We start from the raw sequence: 12,931 nt of genomic DNA on the forward strand, positions 1-12,931 counted from the left end.
CGATGCTGAACCTCTGGCCTACTCCGTCGCGCGTATCTCGCCCGTTTCCTTTCCTAAGTGTTATTGGTTGCGCTAATAAAACAGTCACGCACATACTACTATTTCCACTAATAAAACATATGCTTTAATAGTACCAATAAATAGTCATATTCCAATGGACTGGTCGCTGTTGCGTAGTGACAGTGTCCTTGACGAATCAAATTGTCATTTACGGGATAATGATCATTATAAGGATTACGTTGTATACTTATGCGACAACAGCCAGTGGTAGTCTCTCAAAGGGCGACGCCGTGCACCCACAAGAACAACGATGTTGTCTGTATAAATATCAAAGTTCGTATTATGCTTCGCTTGTGAAGATATATTCTTATTTATTTTTTTATTATATTATGAACGTTATCGGCACAGACGTTATACGCAATTTCTGACATAGTGTAGTGGTATACACTTTATTAGACTTTTTGTCGTTAACCACCGGAAATGGACACTACAAACTGTCAGCTTGAGCCACGACTGCCACAATCATGGGCATTTCTGCTGTGTGTCAGTGTCTGGCAGTTATCGGCGAGCTGCCGGCGTGCCACTGCCTGTCCGACGATGGTGCAGCGAGAATGCGCAGACCCCGCATGCGCATACTCCATCATAAAGCGTACGCACACGACAAATCCACTGCATGCACTATGTAAGGCGCACTGTATCAACACCATGTGTTGCATCCCATTGCAGTCCAGCAACTTGTCCAGGAGGCGGCCCATAATGCCACGACGACCTCCACCATCCGGCTGCCCTTTGACCGCGCTCCGCCCGTCGAACCCCTGACCGTGGAACGCCAAGTGGTCCGCATTGACGCGGGGGAGCCGGCCGTCTTCCACTGCCCATTGTACAACGTCACCAGCCTGACCCACCTCCCGGACATGGTGTGGTACCACAACAGCAAGGTGCTGCGCATGCAACTGACCAATCAAGCGCCCACAGACTTGGCTGGCGCTCCCTACACCATGATGCAAACCGTGCACTCCCTGCGCCCCATCCCGCACATGCCCGGTTTAACTATGGCCACCATGTCCCTCTCCGTCCGCCACTTCCCTGGAGCGCCACCGGCCAGATCCGGTGCGCGCAGGGCTGCGGTCCCCTGGACGAGACGCCCACCACGCTACGCGGCCGCTTCTGCACCTACAGCTACCAGATATTCCAGTTAGTGGTGCTGCCGACGGCTGGCGAGCTCTTTATTCACCGGCTGGCCAACGCCACGGTCCAGCGCTTCTCTGACGCCCGTTTTGAGTGCGCGGCCAACACCTGCCTAACCAGCCGGTGGCCTTTATCTGGCGCTTCAACGGCCACATCATCAGCGCCCCGACTGACCATCCCCTCTCTGCGCTGGCCCGCAGCCGCCTGCTGCGGCGTCAGGAGCAGCCGCAGCTAGTGGCGCAGCGTTTCCCGCTCTTCGGGTCTCTTCCGCGGAGCAGTTCGCCTTCAGCGTCACCGCCAATATTTCCACCAACACGGCCAACAGCACGCTGACCATCAGCCAGGTGGACCTCCACACGTCGGCGCGGGTGGAGTGCTGGGTGCGGCCCAACGCCGACGCCGATACGTGGCGCGTGCAGACCGCCTATCTGCACGTCTCCAGGGTCACCAGCGCCGCGTAGAACATACCCGACGTTTATTCTGTTGTGACTGCGTTCAGCAAATAACAGCCAACTCAGAACTGACCCGGAGTCCCGGACCACCGGTTTATGCGCCACGAAACCGGAACTCCGCAGGTTTTTATTTGATGCCATTTAACCCCGTCATTCCATTTACCAGTTATAACCGCAATTTTACAATATTGTAGATAATCAGTGGACTGTCGCCGTTTGGAAACAAAATAACCATTTGCCGACGACCGGTGTAGAGAAAACCAGAAAAGCAACATCAACGCTCACAGATAATCAATCCCATTTCCCTGGGCGCGTTCATCGCAGATCCCGGCGGAGATGGCGCAGCGCCGTCTGCACCCGTTCATCCGGGGACGCTCCCGCCACCGCCTCGCACACGCCGAGGACGTCCAGCACTTTGGCGTAACTACACGAAGCATGCGATCAACATCATCCCGAAAACACGCGATTTCTTATTATTATTCAGATGATCCCGACTTACTCCTTGACTTCCTGTCCGCCGCCGCCCACCAGCGTCCCGACGGCCACCATCCAGCGATACCGCGCCTCATCCTCCACCACCAACCCCGGGACCTTGCCCAGCTCCGTCGCGGCGAACAGCAGCTGCAGCATCTCCTCGGCGTTCTTCTGCCGCCCGAGGAGGACAGCGTAGTTCAAGATAACGCTGGCGCGCGCCGTCTGCACGTTCTTCTCCACACCGGACGTCGATTCCGCCACGGCGGAGAGCAGCGCCTTCCGCTGATCCGTCACGAAGGCCAGCCCGGTGGCGCCGGCCACGAAGAGGTTGCAGACGATGCGCAGGGATAACTGCTGGTTGGCGCTGGACCGCGGAGAACGGATCAATGGGAGGAGGAAGTCCAGGAAGAAGCCGCACCGTTCCGCGCCGCAAAAGTACTCGCTGACGGCCGGTTGGCGGATGGCTAGGCGCAGCAGGTCCAGGGCGGGGAACATCACACCTGCGACAGTAAGAAAATAAATTGTCTGAGGAGCGTTCTACAAACAAAATTTCCACAGAATTATTTCCTAATTTGTTTTCATTTTTTTCTGAATTCTTTTCCAATTTGCTGACTTCTTTCCATTTTTTTTAAAATTCCTTTTTCATTTTTCTAATTATTAATTAATTATTACTGGTAATGTTTCTTTATAAAAACTGGAAAAATTCCGACTAATACAATATTACGTATTAATATGAATTATTTCCTAATTTGTTTTCATTTTATCAAATTTCTTTCCCAATTTGCTGACTGATTTTCATTTTTTTAACATTCATTTTTCATTTTTAAATTCATTTCCATTTTCTTCGAATTTTTTTCTCAATTTGATAATTTATTTCTATTTTTTTTTTAATTTCTTCAAAACCGATTTTCCCAATTTACTTCCATTCGTTTTGATTTCTTTGTCATTTTTTATCATTTGTTTTCCTTATTTTAATTTCTTTTCGTTATTAATTCTTAATTCTTTCTGATTATTTCTGCTCGATTTCGGTTAACAAAAAAAACCCCATTGAATTAATTATTAGTTATATTTCTTTCTAAAAAACAGAAAAATTCCCATTAATAATGAATAACATTATTACGTATTACGATATTAAATCATATTTAAATGCGATAAAAAATATTAATTGCAATAAACAGTACGTAATTCAGGCAAAACTAAATATCTATTTGCTTTTAATGGCCTGGAAAATTTATTCCACACACTTTAAAGGATAACTTTGAAAAAATTTTCCCAAAAATATTCCCAGGAATTGGGCAAATATTTGTGAATACTTTTCTAGGATAAATTTGTCAGACTTAAGAAAACTTGAGGGAATGTTTTAGGAAAATTCGCCAACGGATACGTACCTTCGGGAAGGTCGAGCGTTTTGCCGAGGAAGTTGAGCAGGTCGGCGGAGGGCCGAATGGGCGACACGTCCTTCTGCATGTACGGCATCAACTGGGCGCCCGCGTCCTCCGGCCACTCCATGCCCTCGTTCTCGAACGTCTCCCGCAGTTTCTCTACAAAGTTATACAAAAATAATCAAAAATCCTTTTTTTTCCTTCATTTTTTCTTCGGTACTGACAATCCTTCATCATTTTTTATACAGGCAAAAATTCTTAGGTTTCCCTTAGTCAAAATGTTTTCCTATTTTGGTGGTTAGTAAAAATGAAATGGTGTCATTTTCCCCCGTAGATAAATGATCAAATAATCGAATAAATTCTTCTTCCATTTATTAATTAACGAACATGTTTATCCCACTTGCATTGTTTAATAAATAGACTCACACCACTGTTCTACGTAATCAACCAACAAAATGAGCGAATAAAAAGGAGCAATTTGCGCTGGCTTACTGAGCAGCCCGTCGACATTTCCCGCGTGAAATCCAACAAACTCCTTCACCGGATACAGATCATTAACTGCCGGGGTCGCCGGCTGAGCGCCCCGCGAGCCCAGCGCCGTGGAGTAGCTGGATGCGCCGGTGAAGGGATCGAAATTCACTCCGCCACCACCACTAAAACGTCACACATTCAAAACACTTTAATTTCATTGCAAAATCAAAAGGTCAGAAGTTAAATTTAATGCCAATTTAGTTAACTGTTACTTAATTAATTATTCAAATTTGAATAATGACTGAGAAAGCGATCAAATTAACTGCCGGCTGAATAAAAATATAAACTGAAAAAAACTGGCAAAAATATTCGGAAAATAAATTGACAAAAAAATTGATAAAATAAAAAAACAAATATAAAACATGAACTGACAAAAATAAATAAATGAAATAAATTGACAAAACTAGAAACAACATTCTGGAAATAAACTGACAAAACAGACAGATAAATTTTCAAAAAATAAGCTGACAAAATAAATAAACGAAATAAACGGACAAAACTGGAAACGATATTCTGAAAGTAAATTGGCAAAATTCATTTTCTTAATTGTGAAATTTGATCATACCCGCCACCAGCCGCCGGGCGGGAGGGAACCGCTGCCTCCGCGCCGTTCCCCCGCGCTCCCGCCGGCATGTAGCGGCCGGCGCCGGTGAAGGGATCCTGATACTGGCTGCTGACGGCCTGCACGCTGGCCTCCGCCCCCGGGGCGTTCTTTAAAATAAACTTGGCCACCGTCTCCAAATACCCCGGCGGCAGTTCGTTGTCATCCAGGAATTTCTGCGCCACCGTCCACGGATCATCCGATAAATTGTACGGGAGTTTCACCGGCGGTTTACTCTCGTCGAAATCCACCGTGAACACGTAATCGTACTCCTGCAAACGGCAATTAAATCCAATAAATTAATTTTCCTTTATTTTTTAAATTTAATTATCGCTGTACGGGAGATTTATATTTAATTAATTTAACTTAAAAATCACAATTACTGTAATTTTGAATTCATACTTCTATAAATCTACAACAGCATCGACAACTTAACCTAATTTAATTATTACCTAATTTGATTGTTATTATTGAACTCATTTTTCATTTTTTTAATTATTTCCAATCGGAATTAATTTAGTATTATTATTATTTATTAAAATCTGCAGCAGCAACGCGCGTTTAATCCAAATTACGAGTAATTTCTAATAATTGATTTCACGATCAGTTTAATTATTTTTAAAAAATGATTATTTTAAATTATAATAAATAAATTCGTTTAATTTAACGTTTTTATGAATTTGCAGCAACATGACAAATTTAATCTGATAAATTTCCGATTAATTAATGCTAGTTAAACGAGGAATAGCCACTTTATAATACTGAAATTAATTTAATTTTTAATTCGACCTAATGGAAGTAAATAGTTATTTAATTCCACTATTTAATTAACACTCACGCGTCCGTTGTGGATGGTCTTCTCGGCGGCGGCCTTATCCCCAGCCGACCCGATGACATCGCCCACTTTCTGCCACTGCTGCTGGCCGGCGCTCCAGTTGTACACTTCGACGCTGGTGCCGCGCCGGATGATCTTCGTTTGGCCGTCCTTCACGCCCGGCGCCAGCAGCGCCGTCTCCGTCGGCAGATCCTCGTTCTTGATCCCCTCCAGCACCTCCTTCGAGGCGAACGCCGTCGCCGCCAATTCCTCCTCGTAGTGCTTCGCCTCGTCGGCGCCGGCGTACCGGTGGGCGTCGCGCGTGAAGATACGAATTTTACTATCACTACAATCAACGACGACAATATTTATTTACGATTATATTTCATTTATTTTTATTCTTATTGAAAATACGCATTTTTCCATCAGTGTTTTTTAGGAGGACAAAATTTATTGATTCTCTACCTCGCTTATTTTATTGAGGATGTGATTGTTACTCTAAAGCAAAAAATTATAGAGGAAAATATTTATTTATTATTTTTAATAAATTTGTACTGAGCTGAAAATCACGAATTTTCACCGACATTAGAAAATTATGTAGGAAACTAAACATACTATTTTCATGTATTCTGATTTATTGGAAAACACGCATTTACGAGGGTACCTAATCAAGTAATGTCGTTCGCATATAACTTACGAAAAGAAAAATATGAAATCATTTTTAAAAAATAGGGCATTCATAACTGTATCAGTAGGCTGATGGCCGAGTCAATGCCCCCTCTCGGTGGCAGTCAGCATGAGTCAGCGTGCCATTCACTCGGGTGAAAATTTGATTCATTATTAAAATGGCGCATGACGAAACATGGGTTTCGCTATCATGTACGCAAATTTTTTAAAAAACTCAATGCAACCGAATGCCATTCGGAAATGCAATTGCTGTTTGGAGGTCAGTGTCCTTCATTGCGCACAGTGGAGCGATGGTTCTGGCGGTTCCGTGCGGACAAATTTGATCTCGACGATGATCGGCGATCGGGAAGACCAGTTTCAGCGAGGACTCGGAAAAGATTGCCACCGTTAAGCGCCTGGTTGAGAAGGATCCCATATATCTATTAGAGATAGTGGACGAAACCGGGATTAACGAGGCCAGTGTGGACTGCATTTTGCGTGTTGATCTGAATTTGCGCAAAGTAGTGTCGCGTTGGGTACCTCATTTGCTGACTTCTGCCCAGAAGCGTTCGCGTGTGAATTTGGCCAAGTTAATGCTAGAAGATTTATCATCCAAGCGTCAGTATGAAATCTACACTGAAGATGAAAGTTGGTTTGCATACTACGAACCAAAGCGGAAGCAACAGAATAAAACTTGGATCACCAAAGGAAGCGGAAGACCGACAATTGTCAAGCGATCCCGAAGTACCCGGAAAGTTATGTACGCCTTTGTATCGGGCAGGAACGGAATCATTCACAAACGAGCTCTACCTCCTAAAACTACAGTGAATTCTGCGTGGTACTGTGAAAATGTACTTGAACCTTTCTTTGAGAAAATGCGAGAAAAACGACCCCAAAGTGGAACGACCCATGTGATTTGGCATCACGATAACGCCCGTCCACACACCTCAAAATACACAAAAAATTATTTAGCTGCGTCTGGTATGAAAATTCTCCCGCATCCTGCCTACAGCCCTGATTTGGCCCCCCACGATTTCAAAATATTCCCCACTTTGAAAGATAAACTTCGCGGAAAAAAGTTTGGAAGTGATGAAGAACTCGAAGGAAATCTTGATAGTGCCATCTCTTCTCTGGGTCGCCGTTTTTTTGTTTCGATGTTCGATGAGTGGAGGGATAGATGTAAAAAATGTATTAAGGCCAAGGGAGAGTATTTCGAAAAAATAAAGTGAATTGTGCGAACCAGTAAATAAATAAAAAATATACGACATGACTTGATTAGGTACCCTCGTACTAACGTATATCGCTGGAAAATTCAGGAGAAACGTGATTTAATTCAGTTTTATTTTACTGAATTTCACTATCACTGGAAAATCGGTAATAATATATTAATTATTTTTTAATAATTAAATCTAATTACGGTATTCATTTATCGTTCATAATCAGTAAATTAACGAGCAGAAACAGCAATCAATAATAAAGTAAAAAAGCCCAAAAAAATGCTCAAAAATTCCCAATAAAAGTAAATAAAATTCAGTGGCGTACCTGCCGCCCGCGACGATGTCGCCGTTGCTGAGCGCCGTCACCGCCCAGATGGAGCGCGCCGGCAGGCGGATGGTCTGCAAGGACTCGGCGTGGCCCAGGTCCCAGACGCGCAGCGAGGCGTCCTCGCTGGCGGTGACGAAGCCGCCGCTGCCGGGCAGCAGCGCGATGGCGTAGATGTAGTTGGTGTGGCCGAAGTGCGTGTGCAGGCAGACGCCGCTGGACACCTGCCAGTGCCGGATGGAGGCGTCGTTGGCGCAGGATAACAGCTGGTCGGGCCGCGGACTCACCAGGCCGCGCACCACGTCCGTGTGACCTGTAAATTTTGGAATTACAAATAATAATAAAAAAAACATAGAAAAAAATAAAGGTGCGAATCAGCGGAAAACGCCGGAAAATTTGCCAATAAAATTCTAAATAAATTAGAAAACAGTCCAAAAATAGTTCCGCGTGACCTGCAATTTTCTGACTAAAATAATATTAAAAAATAGAGAAATAAAGGTGCGGACCAACGGAAAACGCTTGAAAAACTGCCAATAAAATTACAAATAAATGGAAAAAACACTCAAAATAATTTAAAAGCGGTACAGTTGCGAGATTTTTGACTTCATTATTAAAAAGTGAATAATTAAAAAAAACATTAGCAGAAAAACGCCACAGAAAACCACAATAAAAAAATTAGAAATACATAAATAAAAAACAGTCAAAAATAATTTTGAAGCAGTATGGTAGTGTAGTGTAATATGCATCGAAATAAACCGTTATATTACAGTACTTTATTAAAAAATCCCAATTAAATCCTAATTAAACTACAATTACTCAAAATTTTTACCGATAAAATTGGGTATAAAATGGACAAGAAAATTGGAAAAATTTAAATATAGCAAACAAAATCAGGAGGCGGTCAGAAAAAGCTTGCCTTTGAGTGTGCGGAGGGCCCTGCCGTTTTTATCCCACAGCCGCACGGTCTTATCGGCGGATCCGCTGGCCAGCGTCACCGCGCCGTGTCCCTCGCCGCCCTGCACAAACTCCACGGCCCACACGGCCATCTCGTGGCCCTCCAGTGTCGCCACGCAGAAACTGTCCTGCCACACCTTCCCCGTGCCGTCCCACGAGCCCGTCACCACCGTCCCGTCGCTGTTCGCCGCGACGCTCACCACTACACAACGAGCAGAAGACTTCGCAAAATTAATCACCAATTATTGGTAAATTATTATACAACGGCTAGGATAATTTTTCACAATTAACCCGCAAGATATTTTCGTCAATTAACAATTATTGGTAATCATATAACTGCCAGAAAATTTCCAAGACTAAACGGAAAAATCTTCTCAGCTGAATACTGTCAAAAATTAACCATTCGTTATTAACAGAATAATTCGAAAATTAGCCAGAAAATTTTCAAGACTAAACGGAAAAATCCTCTCAGCTGAATACTGCCCAAAATTAACCATTCATTATTTAACACTTAACAGAATAATTCGAAAATTAGCCAGAAAATTTCCATGTACGATACTTCTCCAAATTTTGCATTAATAATATAATTACTAAAATAACAGGAGTAAAAATAAATTCTAAACAGAAAATTTGCCAAAATTAACCATTACGGTCAGTTATATACTTAGTAAAAAAATAATAATTCAAAAAATATTTGTCACATTAGCCAAGAAATAACCAAGCAGAATACCTAATACGCGAATAGCAGAAACTTTAAAAATCAACTTACCTTCAATTAGAAATAACAGAATATTTCCAAAGCAAAATAACCACCTATTTAACTGCCACAATATTTCCGTTCCAAATAAAAAAAATATTTTCTGACAGAATATTTCCCAAATTATTCATGAGCCATTTAAGTAGCAGAATATTCAAAAGCAGTAGCTCACCTGCGTCTTTATGTCCTGACAGCGTATACTCCGGCTGCGGGATTGTGCCCCAGCGGATTAAACACGCGGACGTGCGTGTCATGGCTCCCCGCGAGCAGGAGCCCTGGGGTACTTGGCGGACCCGGGGACCCAGGCGACACAGGAACATACTTCTCAGCGCCCTTCAGGCATGTCTTCATCACGAACTTCCTCTGCACAACAAAACACCGTCAGATTACTTCAGGCAGCAATAATTCATACATCCACGCACCCCTCGGCGGACCACACGAGGACCGTCTTATCCCGCGAACCCGACACGATCACCTCGTCGGACTGGCGCGGATGCGCGGTGCATAACGCCCGCACGTCGCCCGCGTGCCCGGTGAGCGTGGTGCGGAGCTTGTAGCCCGGGTTCATCGTGGAGGAAGGCGAGTTAACGGGGAGAGTAGAAACACGTTCGAACACGTTTCAAACGCGACACGATCAGCGCATCGCCCACTTCACACTCGCTTCTGCTCGTTGGCGTTGTTGATTTTGATTCGATTAAGTAGAAAAAATGCTGGCGGAAGTTTTTAGAATTTTCGAGTTGGGAATTATTACACGACGGTTTGAAAATCTAGTGCAAAAATTGTGAAACGGCGTGGAATTTCACGAAGAAACAACGGCTCTCGAATTTCTGTCGTCTCATCGCGGAAATGCTGCTGTCAAGGAGGCGTGGTTTTCCCGTTCAACCGCACAAGGACGGCAGTTTACTGTACTCTTCTGTTAGCCAATAGCGTTTAACAGCGATTTGACATGCGTTTTTGTTACTGTACGAGTACATTATTTTCTCTTAAAATGGAAAATTCGTTCACATTTCCTGAATAAATTTACTCAATAAATTTTATTTTTTAATCGGTAAAACTTGGAATTATGACCGTATGAAAAAGTAGAGATAATTAAACACACACAAGTCGGAAATAGTATTGGCTGCCGCTTTGGTACGGCAGTCTGCTGCAAAGTGAATTAATTTCCAGTTTCCAAAAATCAGTCAGTGGAATTTTCTTTGATTTTTGATCTTTTCACCTGTAAATCTGCACTACCATCCCCAGCCCGCGGCTTCCCGGTTCTTTCAACAGTACGGGAATTTTCTGTAGTACCTAGCCAGTCTTGTAATACGCGGCAGAAACCCTAGTTCCACGAATTGATCAGCCAAATTCGACGTTGCGACGTCGTGGTATCCTGTCGCAGCGCCGCCCGCCCGGCGATGGAGACGCAAACCCCCGTGATCACCTCCATCAGTCTGCCCCCCGCCCCCGCCTCCCTCTCCGCCTACGACGCCGGGCCGGGCCGGCGGGTGACCGGACCCCCTCTGGAGACCCTCTGGGAGGTGTCCCCCCAGCAGCGCTGGCGGTTGGGGCTCCTACAATCCGCCCAGGACCCCGCGCGCCAACTGTACCTCGATGAATCCATCGTCATCTTGTCCGACTCCATCCCCAAGTCCCGCCATCATTATTTAGTCCTTCCCCTGGAGCCCATCGACACCGTCCAGGATTTGACGGTGGAACATGTACCGTTGTTGCGGCATATGATCCGGCAGGCGCAGTGCTTTGCGGATGAACATATTCGGCCGAAAACGCATTATCCGCTGGTGCTGGGGTTCCATACGATCCCGACGTTTATTCGCCTGCATATGCATATTATTACCGTGGATTTTCAGGGACCGGGTTAGTGCGCTGCTTGTCGGATTGAATATTAATTTTTTGAGAATTTCCTGGCATAATTAATTCTGTTATTTTTCTATGATTTCTTAAATTTTTTTTTCTTTAATTTTGTATTAATTTTTCGTTGATTTATTTTATTACAGTAATTTCACTGTTTTTTGAATTTTTTCCCTTCGCTTTTTTTATTTACCGAACAAACTCTTTTATTTTTCTCTGACTTTTTTCAGTTTTTTTAGTTATATTTTATAATATTTAGTTTAATTGCTGTTTTTTTGCGTATTTGTTCGATGATTTATTTGATTTGATTTTCTCGATGATTTATTTAATTTATTTTTCAATTTAGTCTCTATTACGTTGAATAGTTTGCTGAGTTTTGCAGTATTTTGTTAGTTATTTTTTAAAATAATTTGTTTAATTGCTAGTTTTTTTTTGCGTACTTGTTCTATGATTTTTTTGATTTATTTTTCAATTTAGTCTCCATTATTTGAATGTAGTTTGCTGATTTGTTCCTATTTTTTTAAGTTATTTTTTTCTAATAATTTGTTTAATTGCTAGTTTTTTTTACGGACTTGTGCGATGATTTATTTAATTTTTTTCTCAGTTTAATCTCTGTTAAGTTGAATGGTTTGCTGTTTTAAAAATATTACGTTGTAATTTTTTCCCGCATTTGTATAAATTTTTTATTTTTTCTAGGCACGGTTGTGCCGGCCGATTACCGCTCCTTCAGCCACAGCGCGCTGTTCATGGAACCGGAGCGTGCCATCGCCATTCTAGAGGCGGAAGGGCAGATCGTGGTGGACAAGGAGCAGGCCAAACTGGTGAAGACGGATTTAACGGAGCATCTGCAGTGCGTCTTCTGCCAGCAAGAATTTCCGGCCAACAAGATGGCCGATCTGAAGAAGCATCTCGCCGGCCACGAGGCCGACCTGCACGCCGCTGAGAAAGAGGATGCCGATGCCGGCTACGTCTGCCGATTCCAGGCCGATTAAATTACAACTGCCGCGAAAAATTCGCAGTCAACTCATGATGGATTTTGATGGGTACAGTGTTGCGCCGATCTTGTAACAGTTAATTTAAATTGATAATTTAAATTAATCAGTTCATTTTTAAATTATTCGTTGTAGCAGTTTCTTTTTATTTATTATGGATTAATTATTGGTGTAATTATGGAACAAAAACCCGTGGTTAGAACTGTCGAGAAATTCCAGGAAAATCGCTAAAGAAAAATAAAATGCCGGTTTCTTGTTTTATTGCGCCATTTATCAGGCTGTTACAAATAAAAGGCCGTCGCCAATTTTTTTCGGCGTTCACAGGCGGACTGCAACTTGCAAGAAATAATATGTCCTAATATTATTAGGAACTAGAACAGAAAACTGCCATTATATTATAGCAAAATATAAATCAAATTAATTGGTATAGAATAAATTAAGTTATGACTGCAAGTTTAAAAAAATTTACTGAATAAAGCCATCGCAAAGATTTTATGTACGAGTAGAATATCAAAAAAAATGTCGAATAATTAATATTAATAATTTATGAATAAATAAGATTCATTGAATAACGTCACCGCAAAAAATCTTGTTGAATATTTAATAAAATAACTATGGAATATAAAATTACTCCCAGCTGAGTACTACTTGTACTCGGCTGTATAGCCCGGCTGAGTCGTCATACTGTACGTGCAAACACCGCCAGCACGTGACGTGCTGCACTGTG

At 42.9% G+C, this 12,931-nt stretch overlaps 3 protein-coding genes across 5 annotated transcripts; 2 read left to right on the plus strand and 1 right to left on the minus strand.

Annotated features, from left to right (window-relative positions):
* Positions 1 to 177: 177 nt before the first annotated feature.
* Positions 178 to 3,897, plus strand: LOC129601281 (uncharacterized). Of its 3 annotated transcripts, XR_008692206.1 has the most exons (5): positions 178 to 649; positions 727 to 1,763; positions 1,835 to 2,060; positions 2,125 to 2,622; positions 3,479 to 3,897. XR_008692206.1 is itself a non-coding variant. In XM_055500055.1 (2 exons), exons 1-2 carry the CDS (start codon positions 481 to 483, stop codon positions 1,197 to 1,199), a joined length of 642 nt encoding a protein of 213 aa, XP_055356030.1. In that variant the 5' UTR covers positions 178 to 480; the 3' UTR covers positions 1,200 to 1,766. The 3 variants fall into 3 exon arrangements, 1 of the variants encoding a protein (XP_055356030.1); XR_008692205.1 differs by lacking the exons at positions 2,125 to 2,622; positions 3,479 to 3,897 and having other exon boundaries at positions 1,835 to 2,111; XM_055500055.1 differs by lacking the exons at positions 1,835 to 2,060; positions 2,125 to 2,622; positions 3,479 to 3,897 and having other exon boundaries at positions 727 to 1,766.
* On the minus strand, positions 1,528 to 10,176 carry LOC129601283 (phospholipase A-2-activating protein-like). Its single transcript, XM_055500056.1, is given in 11 exon segments — positions 1,528 to 2,064; positions 2,140 to 2,614; positions 3,503 to 3,655; positions 3,989 to 4,149; positions 4,593 to 4,900; positions 5,467 to 5,788; positions 7,651 to 7,963; positions 8,567 to 8,806; positions 9,534 to 9,568; positions 9,570 to 9,722; positions 9,784 to 10,176. Coding segments are annotated over 11 exon segments (2,415 nt in total). The 5' UTR covers positions 9,930 to 10,176; the 3' UTR covers positions 1,528 to 1,955.
* A 365-nt stretch (positions 10,177 to 10,541) lies between these two features.
* Positions 10,542 to 12,509, plus strand: LOC129601286 (aprataxin-like). Its single transcript, XM_055500061.1, has 2 exons — positions 10,542 to 11,218; positions 11,909 to 12,509. The coding sequence occupies exons 1-2, from the start codon at positions 10,759 to 10,761 to the stop codon at positions 12,202 to 12,204; spliced, it is 756 nt and encodes a 251-aa protein (XP_055356036.1). The 5' UTR covers positions 10,542 to 10,758; the 3' UTR covers positions 12,205 to 12,509.
* The last annotated feature ends 422 nt before the right edge of the window (positions 12,510 to 12,931 follow it).

This window comes from Paramacrobiotus metropolitanus, unplaced genomic scaffold, assembly GCF_019649055.1.
Source record: "Paramacrobiotus metropolitanus isolate TYO unplaced genomic scaffold, Prichtersi_v1.0 Parri_scaffold0000227, whole genome shotgun sequence".
Classification (NCBI taxonomy): Eukaryota; Metazoa; Tardigrada; class Eutardigrada; order Parachela; family Macrobiotidae; genus Paramacrobiotus; species Paramacrobiotus metropolitanus.

What these genes read in the sequence shown, in the direction of transcription:
- LOC129601281 (XM_055500055.1), top strand. Translation starts at nt 481, where the DNA reads ATGGACACTACAAACTGTCAGCTTGAGCCACGACTGCCACAATCATGG. An exon ending in CGCATACTCCATCATAAAGC is followed by an intron (nt 650 to 726) that starts GTACGCACACGA and finishes ATCCCATTGCAG; the next exon opens with TCCAGCAACTTGTCCAGGAG.
- LOC129601286 (XM_055500061.1), top strand. Translation starts at nt 10,759, where the DNA reads ATGGAGACGCAAACCCCCGTGATCACCTCCATCAGTCTGCCCCCCGCC. An exon ending in CGTGGATTTTCAGGGACCGG is followed by an intron (nt 11,219 to 11,908) that starts GTTAGTGCGCTG and finishes TATTTTTTCTAG; the next exon opens with GCACGGTTGTGCCGGCCGAT.